Here is a 17,100-nt window from a genome sequence, read left to right on the forward strand (position 1 = left end):
CCCAAATTTTTAATGGAATTAGCTGCTCATTTTAGCTTCTCTATTATAGAAAGCTAGTAAAAATAAAAATAAAATAAAAGCAACTTCCACCTAGCAAAAAATCCCTAAAAAAATAGTAAATATGCATTTGGGTTCTAAAAGTGTATGGTGTTACCTATATGATGCTGACATTAAATGAAGCTGACAAGTTCAAAAGAGTCCTGCAAAGCAGAAAACCTTAGATTTAGTGATACAGCCAAGTTATATCAGCTTACACAAAAGGCTGATAGTCCAAGGATATCAACTAGGTTATTTGATACAAACCAGAGTCAGCTGGAGTCAGATGTGTGCGTGCAGCACAAAATTTAGCTCTTAGAGGGGCTTTATATAATTTACTGGTGACAGTAAAAAATTTTGTTAAGTCCTTTTGTACAATAAAGCTAATAAAACAGACATGCTCGCTCTTTTTACGTCATTGACTTTTTTTCCGTGTTCTACTTCCTTATGCTAGAGCATCCTGCTAACACAGTCCTCAGCAATATACAATATATAGTCCCTTTGCAACATTCACCATCAGAACAAATTTCTACTTTCTGTCTGATCCATAACACTAATCATATTTAGGACCCATTTTCACAGGAAATCTGTTTGAAAGCTCTGCTATTCAGCTTCAGCTCCAAAATGATTATTTAGCATTTTGGAAAATAACCCATATAGTCCCTGATAGTGTACTTCTCTGGGAGGACAGCTCTACAGGGAAATATAATAGATACCGTCTCCTTTGGGAACAGGCTTACAGTTGTCTCTTGTTAGAAATCTATTTTAGAAGCCACAAATGCATATGAAGAGAGCTACACAGCTAAAGGCAGGTTGTTTATCACCATGAATGCTAATAGCTGTGAAATTATCTTCTAGGATTTATATTACTAAAACATCCTACCCAGTTAAAAATGCCCTCTTCTCCTTGTTTTTGCAGAAGTCATCACATATATTGTATTACTATTCTTTCAATAAATTTATGTTTAAAAATGGGGAGTGAGCAGCACATACCACTTGGGTCCTGGACAATGCACCCTGTTATCTTCTATCTTCTGGAAAGCTAACCTCTGCATTTGGTTACAGCCTGGTGAATGGGCACTTTCATCTCCCAGTCCTCTAAGTCCTCTAAGCTATACACTTGAGCAGCTCCATGCACTGGTAGTCCAGGCACTCAGAGAAATTGCCTGCATACAGTCACTTAAAAAAAAAGCTGCACTGTATTCTTTATCCTATATAAGGCTGATTGAAGTTATAAAAGGCTTGAAGTTAGTTATCTGAACCTGGAAAAAAATCCTAATTGAAAACTGAATGGTTATACTGCTGTTGGAAAATTATCCCACTGTGTACAGAAGGCACTCTGTGGCAGGGTGGTGAAAGTTTAGATATTTCAAACACTTGAGATCTTGGCAGCTTGAACTAAAGAATATTTACATTATGTAAAACTTTTTCTGATGCCTTTTATTCATGTGTCTGTAGCTTGTGGCTCAATCCATAAAAGTTTTTCTATCTTCCCAACCCAATAAAATTTTAAAATGTTCATGTGGACAGAAGAGCAGGCCCAAGAAGAGGACGTTCATAGAGACATAACTTCTATTCCTTGTTGTTAGCTGTCTCTGAAACACATGGAAAAATTAATTTAGCGATTAATTGAAGGTACAACTTGATATTCACAACATCTCACAGGAATTCAAAGTGAAAGTTCCCTGGAAGCATCACAGGATGAAGGAGGGTATCTGTTCTTCTCCCAGATCTGTAAGAATGTTCTGTGTCGACCTGAAATGACCACAAGCAGCCACTGGCTCTGCTTCCTCTTGCCCCATCATGTTCATCCAGTCTTCCTCTCACAGACATTAACATCACCTCTGTGTTATGCTGCAACAGTCTCGTGCTCCTCCCCACCCTGCTGCCTTTTCTCTTAACAACTTTTGAAATCACTAGATCCTTTCAGTTATATCTGACATAGAGGCAGGCATCTCATGGACATTAAATCTTAAATAAGGACAAGAGACATAGGGCATAAATTCAAGTAACTGAGTATTAAATATAAGAAAATATTTTCTTTTTTTTTTCTCTAAGGACAATTGACTGATGAGAATTGACTGCCCACAATTTATGGAATCTCCTATCCTTGCGGATTCAAAACCCAACAGGACAACCTGTTCCAGCTGACCCTGCTTTGAGCAGGACTAGACAACCTTCAGAGGCACCTTTCTACCTTATCCATTCCGTGACAAAGTATGGTTGGGGAACCAGCCCCTGAAACTACTGATGTTAACCATCAGCAGCTGAGAAGCTCTGAGGCTCACTGGCTTCCTTGATAGCTAAAAAAAAGTGGCCAAGGGGATGATTGGCTGAAATCACAGTGTCAGACCATCCAAGCTAAAAGTACTTCTTTCCCAGCCAGAAGACGCTGCAAGGATAGATTGGGAACATGAGAACATGGCACTTCCTCATAGTGAATAATGGTGTTCCATGAGGGTGGGAAGGTGGGAAATCTGCATGGGAATCAAGTTGAGTGACAGACATCCAACTGCAGTGACTGTGACAAAGACAGTTAATTAGCATGAAGATGGCTAATGTAGCGTGAAAAATAACCAACTACCTTTAATGGTTTTGAATTTTTTTAATTCAACACACTTAGCATGTCACTGAGCATTTGTTCAGAGATGGATTGCAGCTACCTTTAGAGCAATATTTTTTTGCACTAGGAAAAGCTCATATCCTCTTAGTTGTACCCTCTCAGAGGCAAGGCTCTGAGTGGTTTTGATGTCTCTCAAAGTAAGAATTTTTTCATTCTATTAAGCCACTCTGTTTCCCTGCCCAGAATCTTGTTTTAGTTCTTCAATATCCTTTCAAGATGAAAGAATTGCTCCCTTACACAACAGCATCCCAGGTTTAAATGGTCACTCTTCCATTCTTAACATTGTTTTCTCCTCTTGCCCGCAGCCATTCTCTGAGCTGTGTGCATCAATGCACTCCTATCATCTGAAATGCATTACAGACACAGAAGCAGGGCTGCTTTTTCTGCTTCCCTACAAAACTGTTGGGGAGAATATTGTCAAAGTGGGAAAATGCAGAAAGTATTTCAATAAAGCTGTAATCATCACATGATGAAATTTCTGGATTCTGGAAGTATTCAAGGCCAGGTTGGATGGTACCCTGAGCAAACTGATCTAATGGCAGGAGGGCTGGAACTAGATGATCTTTAAGGTCCCTTCCAATACAAGCCTTTCTATGATTCACTTACTCTTCAGGAGCAGGAAGCTGTTCTTTAAACTGTTCTTTGATTCTCCCAGAATCAAGTGCTTTGCTGAACTCAGCACAGACAGATAATTCTTTGCCAAAGCATATGGGCAAGACATTAAAAACAAGTTGATTGAATAGAATTGTTTTGACTTCATAAGCAAAGCTATATGGCATAAATCTAAAAATTCTGCAAAAGCACACTTGTCAGTGGCCATCTCCTTGTCCTCACAGGCTAGCTTAATAAGTAGCAGTATAGAGGGGAGCAACTGCCAAACATGAAAATTAAAGGGAGGTGAGTAATTTTTTTTGTTTTATCACTGTGGATCTAATTTTACTTGAGTAATCACAAAGTCATAAAGGCACTTATGCCTTGACCAAACTGCTGGACCATCACCCTACTGGTCTTCCAGGTTGCAGGGCTTGTGCTGAAAAACATTTTCTTGGTCTTGTAGCACAAGTGGAACAAGCTGGCTTGCTGCTGGGAGCTCAAAGCTGACATATACTAGCATATACTGGTGTATGCTAGCATTGGGAAAGAACCAAAAACTTCTCATCCCAGGTGCAAGAGGTTCATCTGGAAGTCATGAAAGGCACTGGTGTAAGGTATCTACTACCCTTTCTGCTAAAGCTGTCCTCAATTACAGAAATACTCACTATCCCAGAGAGATTTTGAGCATAGCTACAAATGGTAGTTATGAGGGAGGGGAGAGGGGAAAGATGGTTTCATCATGCAATAAGTTCAGCAGGGGAAGAGAGGAGGTGCCTGTGTTGCCTGCTCATCCCTTTTCACATTTCAGCAATACCACAGGGTAATCTGTGGTGGTGGAATCACCATCCCTGAAAGTGTTTAAAAAACATGTGGATGTAGAACTTAAGGATGTGGTTTACTGGTGGACCTGGCAGTGATGGGTCAACAGTTGGACTCAATGATCTTAGAAGTATTTTCCAACTTAAATAATTCTATTATTCTAATTCTGTCTTCTGGGGCATGTAATCACCTTATGTGATGGACTTGAGTGTGGGATTCTTAGTGAACATGGAGGAAGAAAAAGAAATAACTTTTGCAGAAAGACTGTGTTGACAGAATTGTGACCATAATTTCAAAGTCTGCCAGAGGGATAATCCCATCTCCTCGAATTTTTCTCTTCACTGGTATGATGAATTTTCAAAGGCACTTTATTTGGCCTCTGACTTTTACTTCCCACCATGTGACTACATTGGTTGTGCAATGTGCTTTCACTGCAGCACCACTGCTGGTTCCAACTGATATGAAGAACGAGGGGATCTAAAACGACTGACATAGAATGGAAATCACAAAGCAGCTTTAAGGCTTAGCTCACAAAAAGAAGCCTGCAAATAATAATGAGCAGAGTGGTTTTTATTTTCCAAGACTGCATGTCACAGTCTAGCATTCTCTCCAAAGCTGGATAATTTATCTCTGGTAAGGCTCAAATATTGTATAAAGACGACCCATGTGAAAAGCATGACTTCCAATTGATTGCTTCCAAAAATGTCTCTTACTGTAAACAAAAGTATTTATGATGCTCTCATGTTAAAATGCAGAAAGCAGCTGCCTGCCAGTAGGGGAATGACAAGAAGTGCTCATTAAGGACAGCACAGTATTTTCTGTCTCCTAAACAATAACCCATGTGGTCCTTCCCTCCTCTGTCAACGTACCCATCTCTGTCGCTGCTGCACTATCCACAGCTTCTCCTGTTTCTTCTTTTGTTTCAGGCCCTCCACTTACTGTCTCACTGAGCAGCTCAGTTTCCACCTGTTCTCCCGTCTCACCTGGGAATGGTAACCATGGAGATCAAATTAGCATCCACTGAGAAAAGCACCAAGTGCCCCAGCTCCCTTCTGTAAACCTAATTTTGCTTTGTCAGCTCTCCAATGCCCCTTACAAAGGTACCCCCTGAATGAATCCATAGACAACAAACAGGATGATCCCATCCAGCTATATGCATGCCTCATGCCCATGAAGTTCTCCTTATGCTTTCACAAAATCCCCTTCATGCTATATCCAAAAGACATCATGAGTACTATTTCTGTTCAAATTATTTTTCCTGGATTTTATTTTATATATGTGCAGTTTTATTTGCAATTGGAACAAAACGGAAATAGAAAACATGGTAACGTGCCAGTCTGGCTGAATTTGTGCTTTCCCTGGGAAGTTGCTCCCTGATTCATTTCCTCACACAGCTATGGAAGCATAAAGGAAAGTGCAACAAATGCTAAGTATCCTATTCACCATATCCTAAAAATGTAAAGACTCTTCATCATATGCCTCATGGAAGGAGAATGCACACAAGTTAAGATATTACATCTAGCTTGGAAGTAATAGGAGCAAAACTCTTTTTCCTAAAGTCTTGTTCACTGGCCCTGCACACATCATTTGGTGCTCAAAGCCCCACGACTCATCTTCAGCCAAGCAGTCAACTGTAAATGTGTTTGCACAGACATGAGGTGGCAGAGCAATGTTCAGTGTGTGCTGCTCTGCCTTCAGCATTCTGCCCTGAGGCTTAGAAATGGTGATTAATGAGTTTGCAACTGGGCAAGACTGTGAGTTTAACAGGTGAGCATCCTGCCATTTACTCATTACATAAAATGAGGCTGTATGCCTAAGGATAGATGCCCATGTTATGTAGAGGAAATTTCAAAATTCTTTTGTGGAGAAACACAGGAGAGGACAAAGTAAGTCAACTACCCTGCTCAGCTACTGGAATGCAAAGAGTGAGATTTATACAGCCAGTTCGGAGACATGCAGAGCAAAGCCACAGGATTAGTGGTAGTGTGTGTAAGCGGTTCTGGACTTCACACAGATCAGTCCTTCTCCTGCATCTTGCATTTCTTCAAGGCAAATGCGGAATGAGGAAGGCTGCTGATACCATGTTTCCCTGCAGAGAAATATTCCTCTTTGTGTTTCGCTTGCTTGTTCCCTGAAAAAAGCTCCCCCAGGACGTATCTGATTCCTTACCAAGCTACTTTGTACAATTCAAGAGAAATTCAACTCCTCCTGTGAAGTGTTCACCTTTTGCTTGTGCAGTCCATGTCATTTGGGCACCAACCCAAAGATAAGCATAACCTACAGTTTTCAGGAACAAGCACAACTCTCACTAAAGGTCCCTCTCACTGCACATGGAAATATCTACCATCTCAGACACCACTGCCTCCTCATGCAGCCTTCCCCCACCGCTAGTCACCTCCAGACATTTTTGAAAGCCCAGCCCAATGTCCCTCTGCTACTACTTCTATTTAGCTTGTCTAGTAGCCAAGGCTCTAGGACAGACTGGATATGCCAGGCATACATCAGAGATGCTTTTTCTTACACATCCAGGCAGCCTCCAACTTTATGTGCCCAGGGAGAGTTGCTTTATAATTAATACATGTGACTAAGTAATAGAGCCTTTGGGCTCTGCAAATATTAAGGAATGTATCTGAGCTATACAGAGACACAATGTTTTAAATGAGGGGTAGGGTGGGGCATTTTACCTGCTAAGAACAAAAAGGACATGAAATGAAGTAGCAGAGATAATGACTGGAAATGCTGATTAAATTTATTACAGCTTGGACTTGTAAATCTGAGGCTTCCTCACCCACATTCTTCTACGCTCCACATAGTACAGGCTCCCAGGACCAAATTCTGACTCCAGAAGCTCTTGCGAGGCTCTTAGTAAAGTCAAAAGTACCCACACAGATGTCTCTGGAGGCAAAATTCGGTCTCCTGAATTTATGAAAGTACAAATATTACCCTCAATGAGGTGGTCCTCTTCAGTAATATGTACTTTATCCATGACTTCCACTACAGAGCTGTCACTGCCCTCTACCAGCCCACTGTCCTCAGCTGGTCCTGGTGATGGTGCCCCAACATCTTCTGGTGCTGCAGGTGAAGGCCCATTGCCCTCCTCTCTCCACACAGAAGGCAGCTCAGAGCTTTCCTCTGCTCCTGCAGGCAGGGGCTCGGTGCCCTCTGGCTCCTCCCTTTTACTGACTGAATCGATCTTCTCCTCAACATCCAGAATCATGGCTGCAGCATCCTCTCCTGGCAGATGCTCCCCTAGGTTTGTCTCCTCAGAGGCAAGGCTCACATCCTGTTCTGGGTCCAACTGTGTTTGGTCAGCTACGGTTTCATGATTGTCTGCAGTCAAGGTGTTTGCACCTGATGATGCTTTTAGTTGCAGAAGGGCAAAGAAAGAAAAAAGAGAATTGGTGAGTAGTAAGATCAATGAAAACTAAACCCACAGTGAACCGCATAAGCACTACCTGTCAAAGAGCTCCCTCCTGGCTAGGAACATACCCACTCACAAGTGTGCTGCACATATCCACAAATATCCCATAGAAGATGGTGCTGCTCTTACACTGAAAGGAATTTTTCATTTGAAGCATATCATATATTTTTGTATGAAGAGAGCTGACCTGTTTACAGGTCACTGTCCTATTACATTTTGCCTTATGTATTTGAAGTGTGCAGGTGGTTTGCAGGTGAGGGGACACTATGCAAGGAAGCACCTTATCCTGCCCCAAACCAAGCACAGGACCAATGTGATGAGTGTGAGGGAGCTGCTGGTCTGGGCTGCACGTGGGAAAATTCTGGTGGTGCCTCCAGGTGGGCTCAATGAAAAACCCTGAAAATGTTCTCATTCTGGAAGATGAGCAGTGCCCACTTCTTAAAACAAAAACCAATTTGTCTGTCTTTTTCAATACCAAACTACCATTCATTGTATGCTCTGTCTGATAAAAAAATCAATAACAGGAAGCCTAAACAAATTAACTTCCACTTCTTTCATCTTTCATCAACTTATTGGCTAGTAAAGCAATGGGTTTTGGCAGAAAAAAGTTACGAATAAAGAACTGACAAAATTACTCTGACAGGTATTTAAGTATGAAAGTTGAAGACTCAAAATGAGCTACACCTACCTATCAGACTGATTTAATAATGTTCTGATTAAATTCAATTTGACAAGATCTTGCAGTTAATCTTCTTCAAAGGAATGCCAGGATGAAAACCCTAGTAATTCATGTATGAAATGTTTATATAATAATTACACAACTGGAAAAATGTTATTTTCTGAGAAAATTATGATTGTGTTGTCAAAGCCAGTAAGCAGAATCATATGATACTGTTCACAGATGAACACATCTATGCGTGTTCATACAGATATAGATGAACAGCAAAAAAATGTAATACCTCCTGCTCTTAAAACAGCTGCTTGAATACTGCTGCTTTAAAGTAACTTCACAGTTCTTTTGAGGCATTCAAGCAAAACACCTTGCCAGCAAGTGTCACCTAGTCAGCATGTGCCTAGAGAAACAGGGAAGGATAGCTAAGCAGGAAGAAGAGCAAGAACTGGGAATCTGGACTGTCAAGATGGACAGAAAGCAACTTTGACTACAACATAGATAAAATCTCATTTGTCCCAAGATCTGTAAACCCATCCAAGTTCCAACCATGTCCTCCAAATCCACATAGATATGGCTATTTATAACACAACTCGAACAACAGGAGATAAGTTCAGCTATGCATGTTAGACCACAGAGCCCCAAAAGGGCAGCACCAGCCTCTGACAGCTGCCAAGGGACAGGGAAAGGACAGATGGTCCCAACCCACAGGGCTGAGCTTCAGTCCATCAGTGGACATTCCTCTGTCAACCTGCCCAAGCCCCTTTTCAATCCATTTACTCTCAGCCTCCCCCACGACCAGTGGCAATGAGAGCTGCAGCCCACTTATACCCCCTGCAAAACACATTCTGGCTGGTTTTAAGCCTGATGCAAATCATTTCATTGAGTGACAGTTCTTGTGTTACAAGAAACAGCAAATATATTTCCCCTGATTACCTTTTCTAGATCTCTATCACACCTCATCTTCCAGGTACTCATTTTCCTAACATGAAGCTCAAGGTGAAACAGATACCCAACTGGAATAACAGCAAGTAAATCTTAACCTAAAGCTACTCTAAGCACTGATTAAAAAAAAGCAACGTATGCTCAGAGACCAGAGACTTAATCTTTTCACATTCTTATTTTTCCTCTCTTTGGACACTTCTAAACGCCTTCACCTTGCTTGGTGTCAGGAGCATTTAAAACTTATGGACAGAAATAAATGAGCCATTCAAATTACAATGTTTTCTATTGGTAAACATAGCAGTAAAAAAACCCAAACCTCAGACCTACTATTACTAGGAATCTCCTGCAGCTTCTATAAATATCAGCCTTGTAACTTCCAGCTAGCCTTCTCTTCATCAAGATGTTTTGTATAAATTGGATTTATAAAATACTGCCATTCAACATGAGATCTGCACTGTTGGAAACCCTGGAAGCATTCCTCTGCTCTCATCTGAAATGCAAAGAATTCCTTAATATGGAAAAAAAAATCCTCACAGTAATCTGTTCAATACCTTTATCCCCAAGAAGAATAAACATCATGTGGCAATCAACATTCCTAGGATTCTGGCTAGTTTTGTTTTATTTTTAAATTTATAATTTTTATTTTCCCTGCTGTAGACAATTTCAGCTGGAAAAACAATGACAAATACAGGGAATTTAAGTGGGCCATGGCAACAGTATTTTTCCCTTTGCCTTCTTTCTTTCCTTTTGGAAAAGCCTCAGATTTTTGTTTTTATTAAATACATTTAATAAAATTAAATTTATTTTAAATACATTTATACATTAAATGTACATTTTCCCACATTAACACCTTTGGATAATTTTTTTTCAAACCGTCCTTTCTTATTAAACTAGATTTAAAATTATTAACATATCTGGCTGGTAACTACCCAATTAATGGAGATCTTTCATCTGTAATTACAAACTGCTCTTCATCCTTACCATGACATTAATTTACATATTTATTACATTTCATAACCTATCCTGACATTAACAGGTGTTTAGACAGAATTCTTAAAATACTCAGAATAAATTACTTCAGTTATTTCCCTGAGCCCTTCAGTGTTCCTGTGCGAACATCTTTCAGTGGGGGATGGAAAGGCAGAGGAATTGGTATATTGACCAGGTGAACAAGACAGCAGGCACAGCATAAAGAGATTTCTGCAGAGTACTTTCAGCTGGGCTCCTCAGTTTGCAAATGTATGTTGGCTCTGTAGTGGCACCGAAAACACCCCATACAACCTGCTATTGTCTCTGCAGTCACAAGCCACAGCATTGCCAGACAACACATGGAAAATAAACCCATACAGAAAACATCGATGCTGCAGCCAAAATAACAGCAAGAGATGGTACTTATAACACGAGAATATAAGAAAGAAATGCAGCAAAATTAAGTGCAAACAACATTTATGTATATGCCTTCAGGAAGTATGTTTCTCGATAAGCCAATATCTGTAACTGTAGCTTGCAGGTTCATATGAAAATGTTTCCAAACCATCCTTGGAGCAAAGAGCTAAGTATGATGAATATGGAAACAAAGTTTTATTTTACTTCCACTAAATAGCAAGGATATTCTTATGCAACATCCTACAAATACACCTTGCACACAAAATTATTTTGCTGTGACTTGAGCCAGTCAAAGCCACGGGAGCATTGCCGGTGCTACAAACGGGGTCGGGGGTGGATTTTGTCAAAACTCAGGAAGGATAGAGGCGTCAGGTATTGCTAGTTCACTATTCTTTTAAAGGGGGTGGGGGGAAAGGCACTGGGTTGAATAGGTACTACACAAAACGGCCAACAGCAGGACCTGTCTGGAAATTAAAAAACAAACAAACAAACAAGCCGGCGGAAAGGAGCGGAAGGGGACTTAGGCATTCATTCACAAGAAACAGCAGTTTCGAAGCATCGCTCACGGAGCGCAGTTCCATCCACAGCTCAGGCAGAATTAAAAGCCGGGAGAAGCCCGACGGGCTCCTGCGCCGCGGGGTTTCTGCGAGTCGCGTACCCGCGGCTGGACGGGACGGGACCACCCCGCGGCTGAGAGCACCGTGGCCTCCCACCCTCAGCACCCGCCTGCACTCCCCGGCCCAGCTCATCCCGGCCCGGCTCACCCCGGCCCGGCTCACCCCGGCCCGGCTCACCCCGGCCCGGCTCATCCCGGCCCGGCTCACCCCGGCCCGGCTCACCCCGGCCCGGCTCACCCCGGCCCGGCTCACCCCGCGGCGGCGGCGGCGGCGGCTCCTGGGGGCGGCTGCGGGCGCTGCTGGAGCAGCCCATGGCGGGGCGGGCGGCGCTGCAGCCGCTCCCGACGGGACCGGGACGAGTGAGGAGCGGCTGGAGGGGAGTCGGGCATCATCGACCGACGGAGCGGGGGGGCGGCCCCGGAGACGGAGCCTTAAAACACACCCCCGCGGTTCAGCCCGGGCCACCGCCGCGGTCGTCCCTGCCCCGGGGGAAGATTTCAGCGCTGTGTGCGGGTGCCAGAAGGTGTGAGCGGCAGCAGCCGAGGAGGGGGGACTGCAGGTCCGTGTGCCCCGTGCGTTTAATCCTGGGGCTGTGTACGTAAACCTCACGAGCAAGCTTCGACCCAGGTTGGTATCTAGGAGATCCATAATTCCGGGTAAGAGGGTCCAGGTCTGGAAATGGATATCAGATGGATTTGAAGGCCATGCTGATGTTTGGGGGGCCATGACTGTGGCTGAGCTTATGAACCTGACACAGAGGGTGTGGGGTTTCTGTAGGGAACCCCAGTCCGGACCAGCAGAGAGGAGCAGCAGGACTAGGTTATCTGCACTTAAGGTGTATGTGGTAGAGGCGTGCCGGGGATGTGTGCTCGTACACACACAGGGACCTCAGCCTCCCCACCGGCCCTCCCTACAAACGGGAACAGAAGTGGATGCATTCGTGGTACGGGAGAGGGAGACCTCTGTGGTCTCAGCAACTGGAAGGCAAGAAAGAACCCCTGGGCTGGAGATTCCTCTGGATTCAGCACCTACCTACAACATCCTTACCATGAACCTTAAAGATAAAATAAAGATAACATGATTTTTATACTTGCATGTAGGCAAATCAGCAGGTGTCCAGGAAAGTCCAGGTGGCCTGAAAAGTTTCCAGAGAGTAAGAATGAAGAATGTTTGCCACACATTTTCTTGCATAAGCAATTATTACACCCAAGACATGTTTCATTATGTCCTTCAAATTTAGACTAATCACCCATTCTTCTAAATGAACATTTTTTATCCATCCAGAAACTTGCCCAGACAAATCATATTTTCTTTGGACATTTGTCCAGAGTGTGCAATGTCCCACAGCCAAGATGGAGCAGTAGCAATTACTCCAATAACTTCTGCAATAACTTCTACTTCCTCTGTTTAAGTTAATTTTCAGGATGCTTTGTAAAAATAACAGAAAAAACCCTGTAGGCTATATGGATTTCTCCATGGCTATATATAAGATTTTAATCAGACACTTGGTGGTGAAATGCTGGTAACTTTACCACCCTGGTACTGACCCAAATGAAGGCAGTACAAAAGTAGCTAAAAAAAAACCCCTTTAACAGCAAATAAACTAAACAATCATCTCAAATTAGTTACTTTTTACAAAGGAAAACTATTTTAGTCAGGAATATAAATTGGGAAATTAAAATTAAACATAAACTGTGAGTGTTCAGGGATAGCTGTTTCTCCAGCAGTAAAGCATCAAATACCTATGACCTCTTATATACAAGCAGCAATACACTTCCAAAAGCAAATTTCCAAGGCCCTGGCAATTTTTAAGTTCCCCAGGCCAGTACTCCATGATCAAACCTGTTGCACTCATTGCAGGCTCACTAGGTATTAAAAATTTTGAGTACTATTCCTGCTGCAGCTATTAAATTTATTATCTATTTTCTGGTAGTCCAAAATCCTGGGACTTCCCAAATCACGGTGACTTTTCATAACATTATGTTAATCATGAGTTTTCTTCTTTGTGATTTCTTTTCTCAGCTCTTTGGCTATTCTGTACAGAAAGACCAGTACCTAACCAGGCAATAAAGTATTCTAAAATGTTTATTGTGTCAGATAATTCAGGCCAATTGTTCCACTGATCCAAATTTGTGTAGCTCCATTGAAGGCTTTTCTGTGATGCCAATTTATGAACTGCAGAGAGCTGTCTTCTGAAATGGCTGTTTTGTTTTGCATGGGATGCAATGACTTTGAAACTTACTTCCTAGGACACACCTTGTAATTTCCTGGAAAGGAGGCAATCTGAATATTTTCTTATCAAACTAGTTGCTATGTTTAGATATCCACACCTGTGAATTTCTACACAATGTGGCTCTTAGAAAATGCAGTATCTTGTTGTTCTGGCACTGTATTTAAGCTGGCTACACATCTAGGTATACAAATGTATGTGTTTATAAATGTATATGTTTATGTATGTGCATACACACATACTTCTAAGCATGCTTTCACTGGCTGAAAATCTATCCAAGTTGTGCAGATATCCAGGTGTTCACAATAGACTGTATTTAACCTCAAGATTTTCCCTGTTCCCTAATGAGATAGCCTTTCAGCACTTGACCCATTTTCCTACTCAACTCCTTTCTTTCCTTCCTTCCTTTCCCATGTTAAAGCTGCTGCAAGGGTGGCCAAGGAGAGGTTTGCATACAGATGCAGTGGACCTGTGCCTTACTGGGATTTCAAATTCCCAGCAATCTGAAATGAGCTGCATTTGTCTGCCTGACGATACAGGGGATAGTTCAGTGCATGACCCTGTGAAAACCAGATGAACATGTTTGCGTTCACTGTAAATGTGATGATTATCAGAGAACACAGTCTGTCACTTTTAATAGCCCTGATGTGCAAAAGTAGAAAATAATGGCTGCAGGTGTTCACACAATGTGGTTGCATAATGTGCAGAGACTTGACCAGACTATAAATCTAAGAAAAAGCAGGATTGTATTTTTGCATATTTACATCCTATCAAAATAGTACATTCTATTCATATTGGTAAAATAAAGATATAGGCCTAGCTTTTCAAAAGATCGGTCTTCTTTTTTGAATTGAACCTCATCTTTCAGGGTTAGCGTGTGACTTCTGGCACCTGAAGGGCAGCTGTAGATCTGTTGTCCCCCTTTCAGCACTTTTAGCAGATCAAAAGGCCTCCCCTCCACTGTCACATCACACAACATTTCCTTGAACTTAGCTGGCAACGGATCAGTACCTGTTACTGCTTCAGGGACTTGGCAGCTCTGTCAAGGAGCTCTACCCGTTGTCTACTGATGCTCAGGGAAGGGGGCTAAGCAGGGGTACAGCTTCAGATGTTCCTCTTCATCTCTGGCTGTCAGAGTGATCCCCACTTTCTCACAAGGTCAGCAGTGCTGCCGCTTCAGCTTTATGAAGATCTCAGAAGTTCAGAGAATTTAACAGAATGATCCATCCCAGGCTGTGCCATAGGGTACCTGTGTACTGCTCATTTTTCAGACTTCAGAATGATTTTTTCTCATTCTCCTTTTCTCTTTTTCCTTTCCAACCTTTTCTCTCAGTTAACTATACACCACCGCTCTCCAGATTGAATTAAGTTATCTTCCTCTCCGTTGGAACCTGTTCTCTTACTAGGCAAGCACAGACTAAGGCCAGGGTGGGAGAAGCAGTAGGGGAGGAGGAGTGGCTTCGCTTTCCCTAAGTACTCTCCATTCCCTGCATGCTCATCTTCATTGACAAACTGAGCACCAGCCTGCAGAGCCCCTTGGCCAGAGTAATACCTGACTCCACCAGAGAAGATCTCCCTGGCTGAGCATGGTGGGACAGGCAGGAGGGCTGGATGAGACCACAGTGTCTGCTCTTAGTGCTGGCAGAAGTAATGCTGATTTTCCTGAGGTTGCTCCCTGGATCTTTCCATCGTGAGACTTGTTTGTTGTAGATAGAGACACTGTCTACTTCTTCGCTCCCTTTCTTCTATTTCTGATGTATCACGGCCTCATTGGAGAGGGGAGCTCTGCATTCCTTGCTGAGGGTGCCTGGGTACCAAACTCTGCCTGATGTGCTTTCCCCCTTTCTTTGCTTCTCAAACAGCTGCACTGTCAATGCCCATCTGCTCCCAGCTGTTGATTTTTAACAAAAAAGTGTCAGTATAATACTGTTTAAGGAATTTTGGTGGAGCCAAAGCCTTTTTTTTCTTCTGGTGTTGTTTTCATCTTACTTGGACTTGCCCTTTGCCTTTATAAAGGACATTTTATGGACCCCCAGGAACGGCCTTCACAGCCACAGAAGGGAGATTTTGGGGATGAGAGACAATAGTGCCCACCCCTGCGTGTATTCCCACCCCCTCTGCCAATCCTTATTTCACCCAGATTTAGGGACAGAATTTGGGGTCCAGTGACCGAAGTGTCTGTCAGAAATTTGTTTTGGAAATGCAGAGTTTTTTAAAAAGCACATCACTGGAAAGAACTAGTTTTATGAAGTGCTAAGGGAAGTACTGCCTTCTCTCCTATCTAAGCGAAGGTTGCTAGGGTACCCTGGGAAACAGCTCCCTCTCCCGGAGCCGTGCATGACTCCCACATCTCGCAAGGTATAAAACATGGAATAGTCGAAAGGAATGGCACCGAGGACATCATGAAGCCCACAGAACTTTATATTCCCTTGCCAGTAATTTCAACAGGCAAAAAAAGGTTAATGTTTCACCAGACCACAACCAACTGGGTAAAAGTATAAAGAATTAAAAGCAAAGTCACAGTTTGACAGTAGGAATAACAGTAATGCAGCTGAGTGCTGGAGCACAGGGATGAAGAGGAACAGAAAAGAAAGAGCCATAGAAAGGAGTTTTCAGCTGCCAAATAAAACTTTGAAGTATATTTCAAAATTTATTTAATTATCCTCTCTAAAGGGATGGAAATTATTTTGTTTCAGTAAGAGAAATTAGACTATAGAGACACATCAAAATGTAACATTATTACACTACTATTTATATACTACATATATCATTTATGTGCTTAATATAGAAATTATCCCCAGAGAACTTTTTCATTAGAGATGGACCAACGTCTGAGTTTTACCTGGGGTATTTAAGCTCCACTTAAGTTTGGTGACATTTTTTCCAACCTAGCTTTATCTCATCTTTATCTCAGTATAAATAGCTTAGATATTAATCTAGGTGCTTAAACTGATCTGTCAAAACTTAAGGTTGTTACCCAGAAAAAAATGGTTGGGATGAGGGTTTGCATTTTGACCAAAGGCTGCCTGTCACTGAGGTTATCCTGTTGGAAATGTTTTGGTAAGGTGTGTGATCATAGACCAGAAAAAAGTTAGCATGGAGGTAGGCATGAAGTAGAAAAGCACAACAGTATATTACAATGAATGATTTCCCTTATTTGAAATAAGGTCTATTAGTATAAGCATACTAGAATGACTGAATACAACACGTTTGGCTTGGCTTCTTAGTTTTTTGTTACATATCCTGTATCAGCAAAGGCACCAAACTTGCTAAAGCCAACAAGCACAGCACTCTCCCGTGCTTGTGCTAACCCAGGCGAGTCTAGAAAAGCTCTTCTGCTATGTAATTTCATGAGAAAATGTATACACCAGGGTGCGTTTCTGGTATGATGTGTCTTCAGAGCACAGTCACATCAGCAGCAGACTTGCTGTCCTGTGGGTGGATCCCCAGGCCTCCTTTTGGGGATATCATAGGAAACCCCCGAAATTCTCACCCGAAGACCCACACTGTTCATCCCTGCAATGCCAAGCCGAGCTTGTGCTCTCTGTGCCTCTCTGCCCAGCTAGGCTGGGCAGCACTGTGGGATTGACCACAACTGTCCTCAGACCAAAACCAGGAACCTCATGTAACAGCCATGTTCACAGCCAGCATGTCTGTGCTCAACCAGACAGTTTTCAAGCTGGTGGTTTCCAGAGGGCACAGGGGCAGGAGGAGGTTTCCCTGCACTGTGACTCCAGCACAGCCAAGGACTGAGCTGCT

The 17,100-nt window shown here is 42.6% G+C and overlaps 1 protein-coding gene across 1 annotated transcript; it reads right to left on the minus strand.

The window, feature by feature from the left end:
* Positions 1-1,477: 1,477 nt before the first annotated feature.
* ERICH5 (glutamate rich 5) lies at positions 1,478-11,424 on the minus strand. The gene is made up of 4 exons (XM_032713376.1): positions 11,364-11,424; positions 7,016-7,432; positions 4,942-5,055; positions 1,478-1,631 (listed from the first exon to the last, which is right to left on the minus strand). Exons 1-4 carry the CDS (start codon positions 11,422-11,424, stop codon positions 1,609-1,611), a joined length of 615 nt encoding a protein of 204 aa, XP_032569267.1. The 3' UTR covers positions 1,478-1,608.
* Positions 11,425-17,100: the final 5,676 nt, after the last annotated feature.

Source organism: Chiroxiphia lanceolata, chromosome 1, assembly GCF_009829145.1.
Source record: "Chiroxiphia lanceolata isolate bChiLan1 chromosome 1, bChiLan1.pri, whole genome shotgun sequence".
Lineage (NCBI taxonomy): Eukaryota > Metazoa > Chordata > Aves > Passeriformes > Pipridae > Chiroxiphia > Chiroxiphia lanceolata.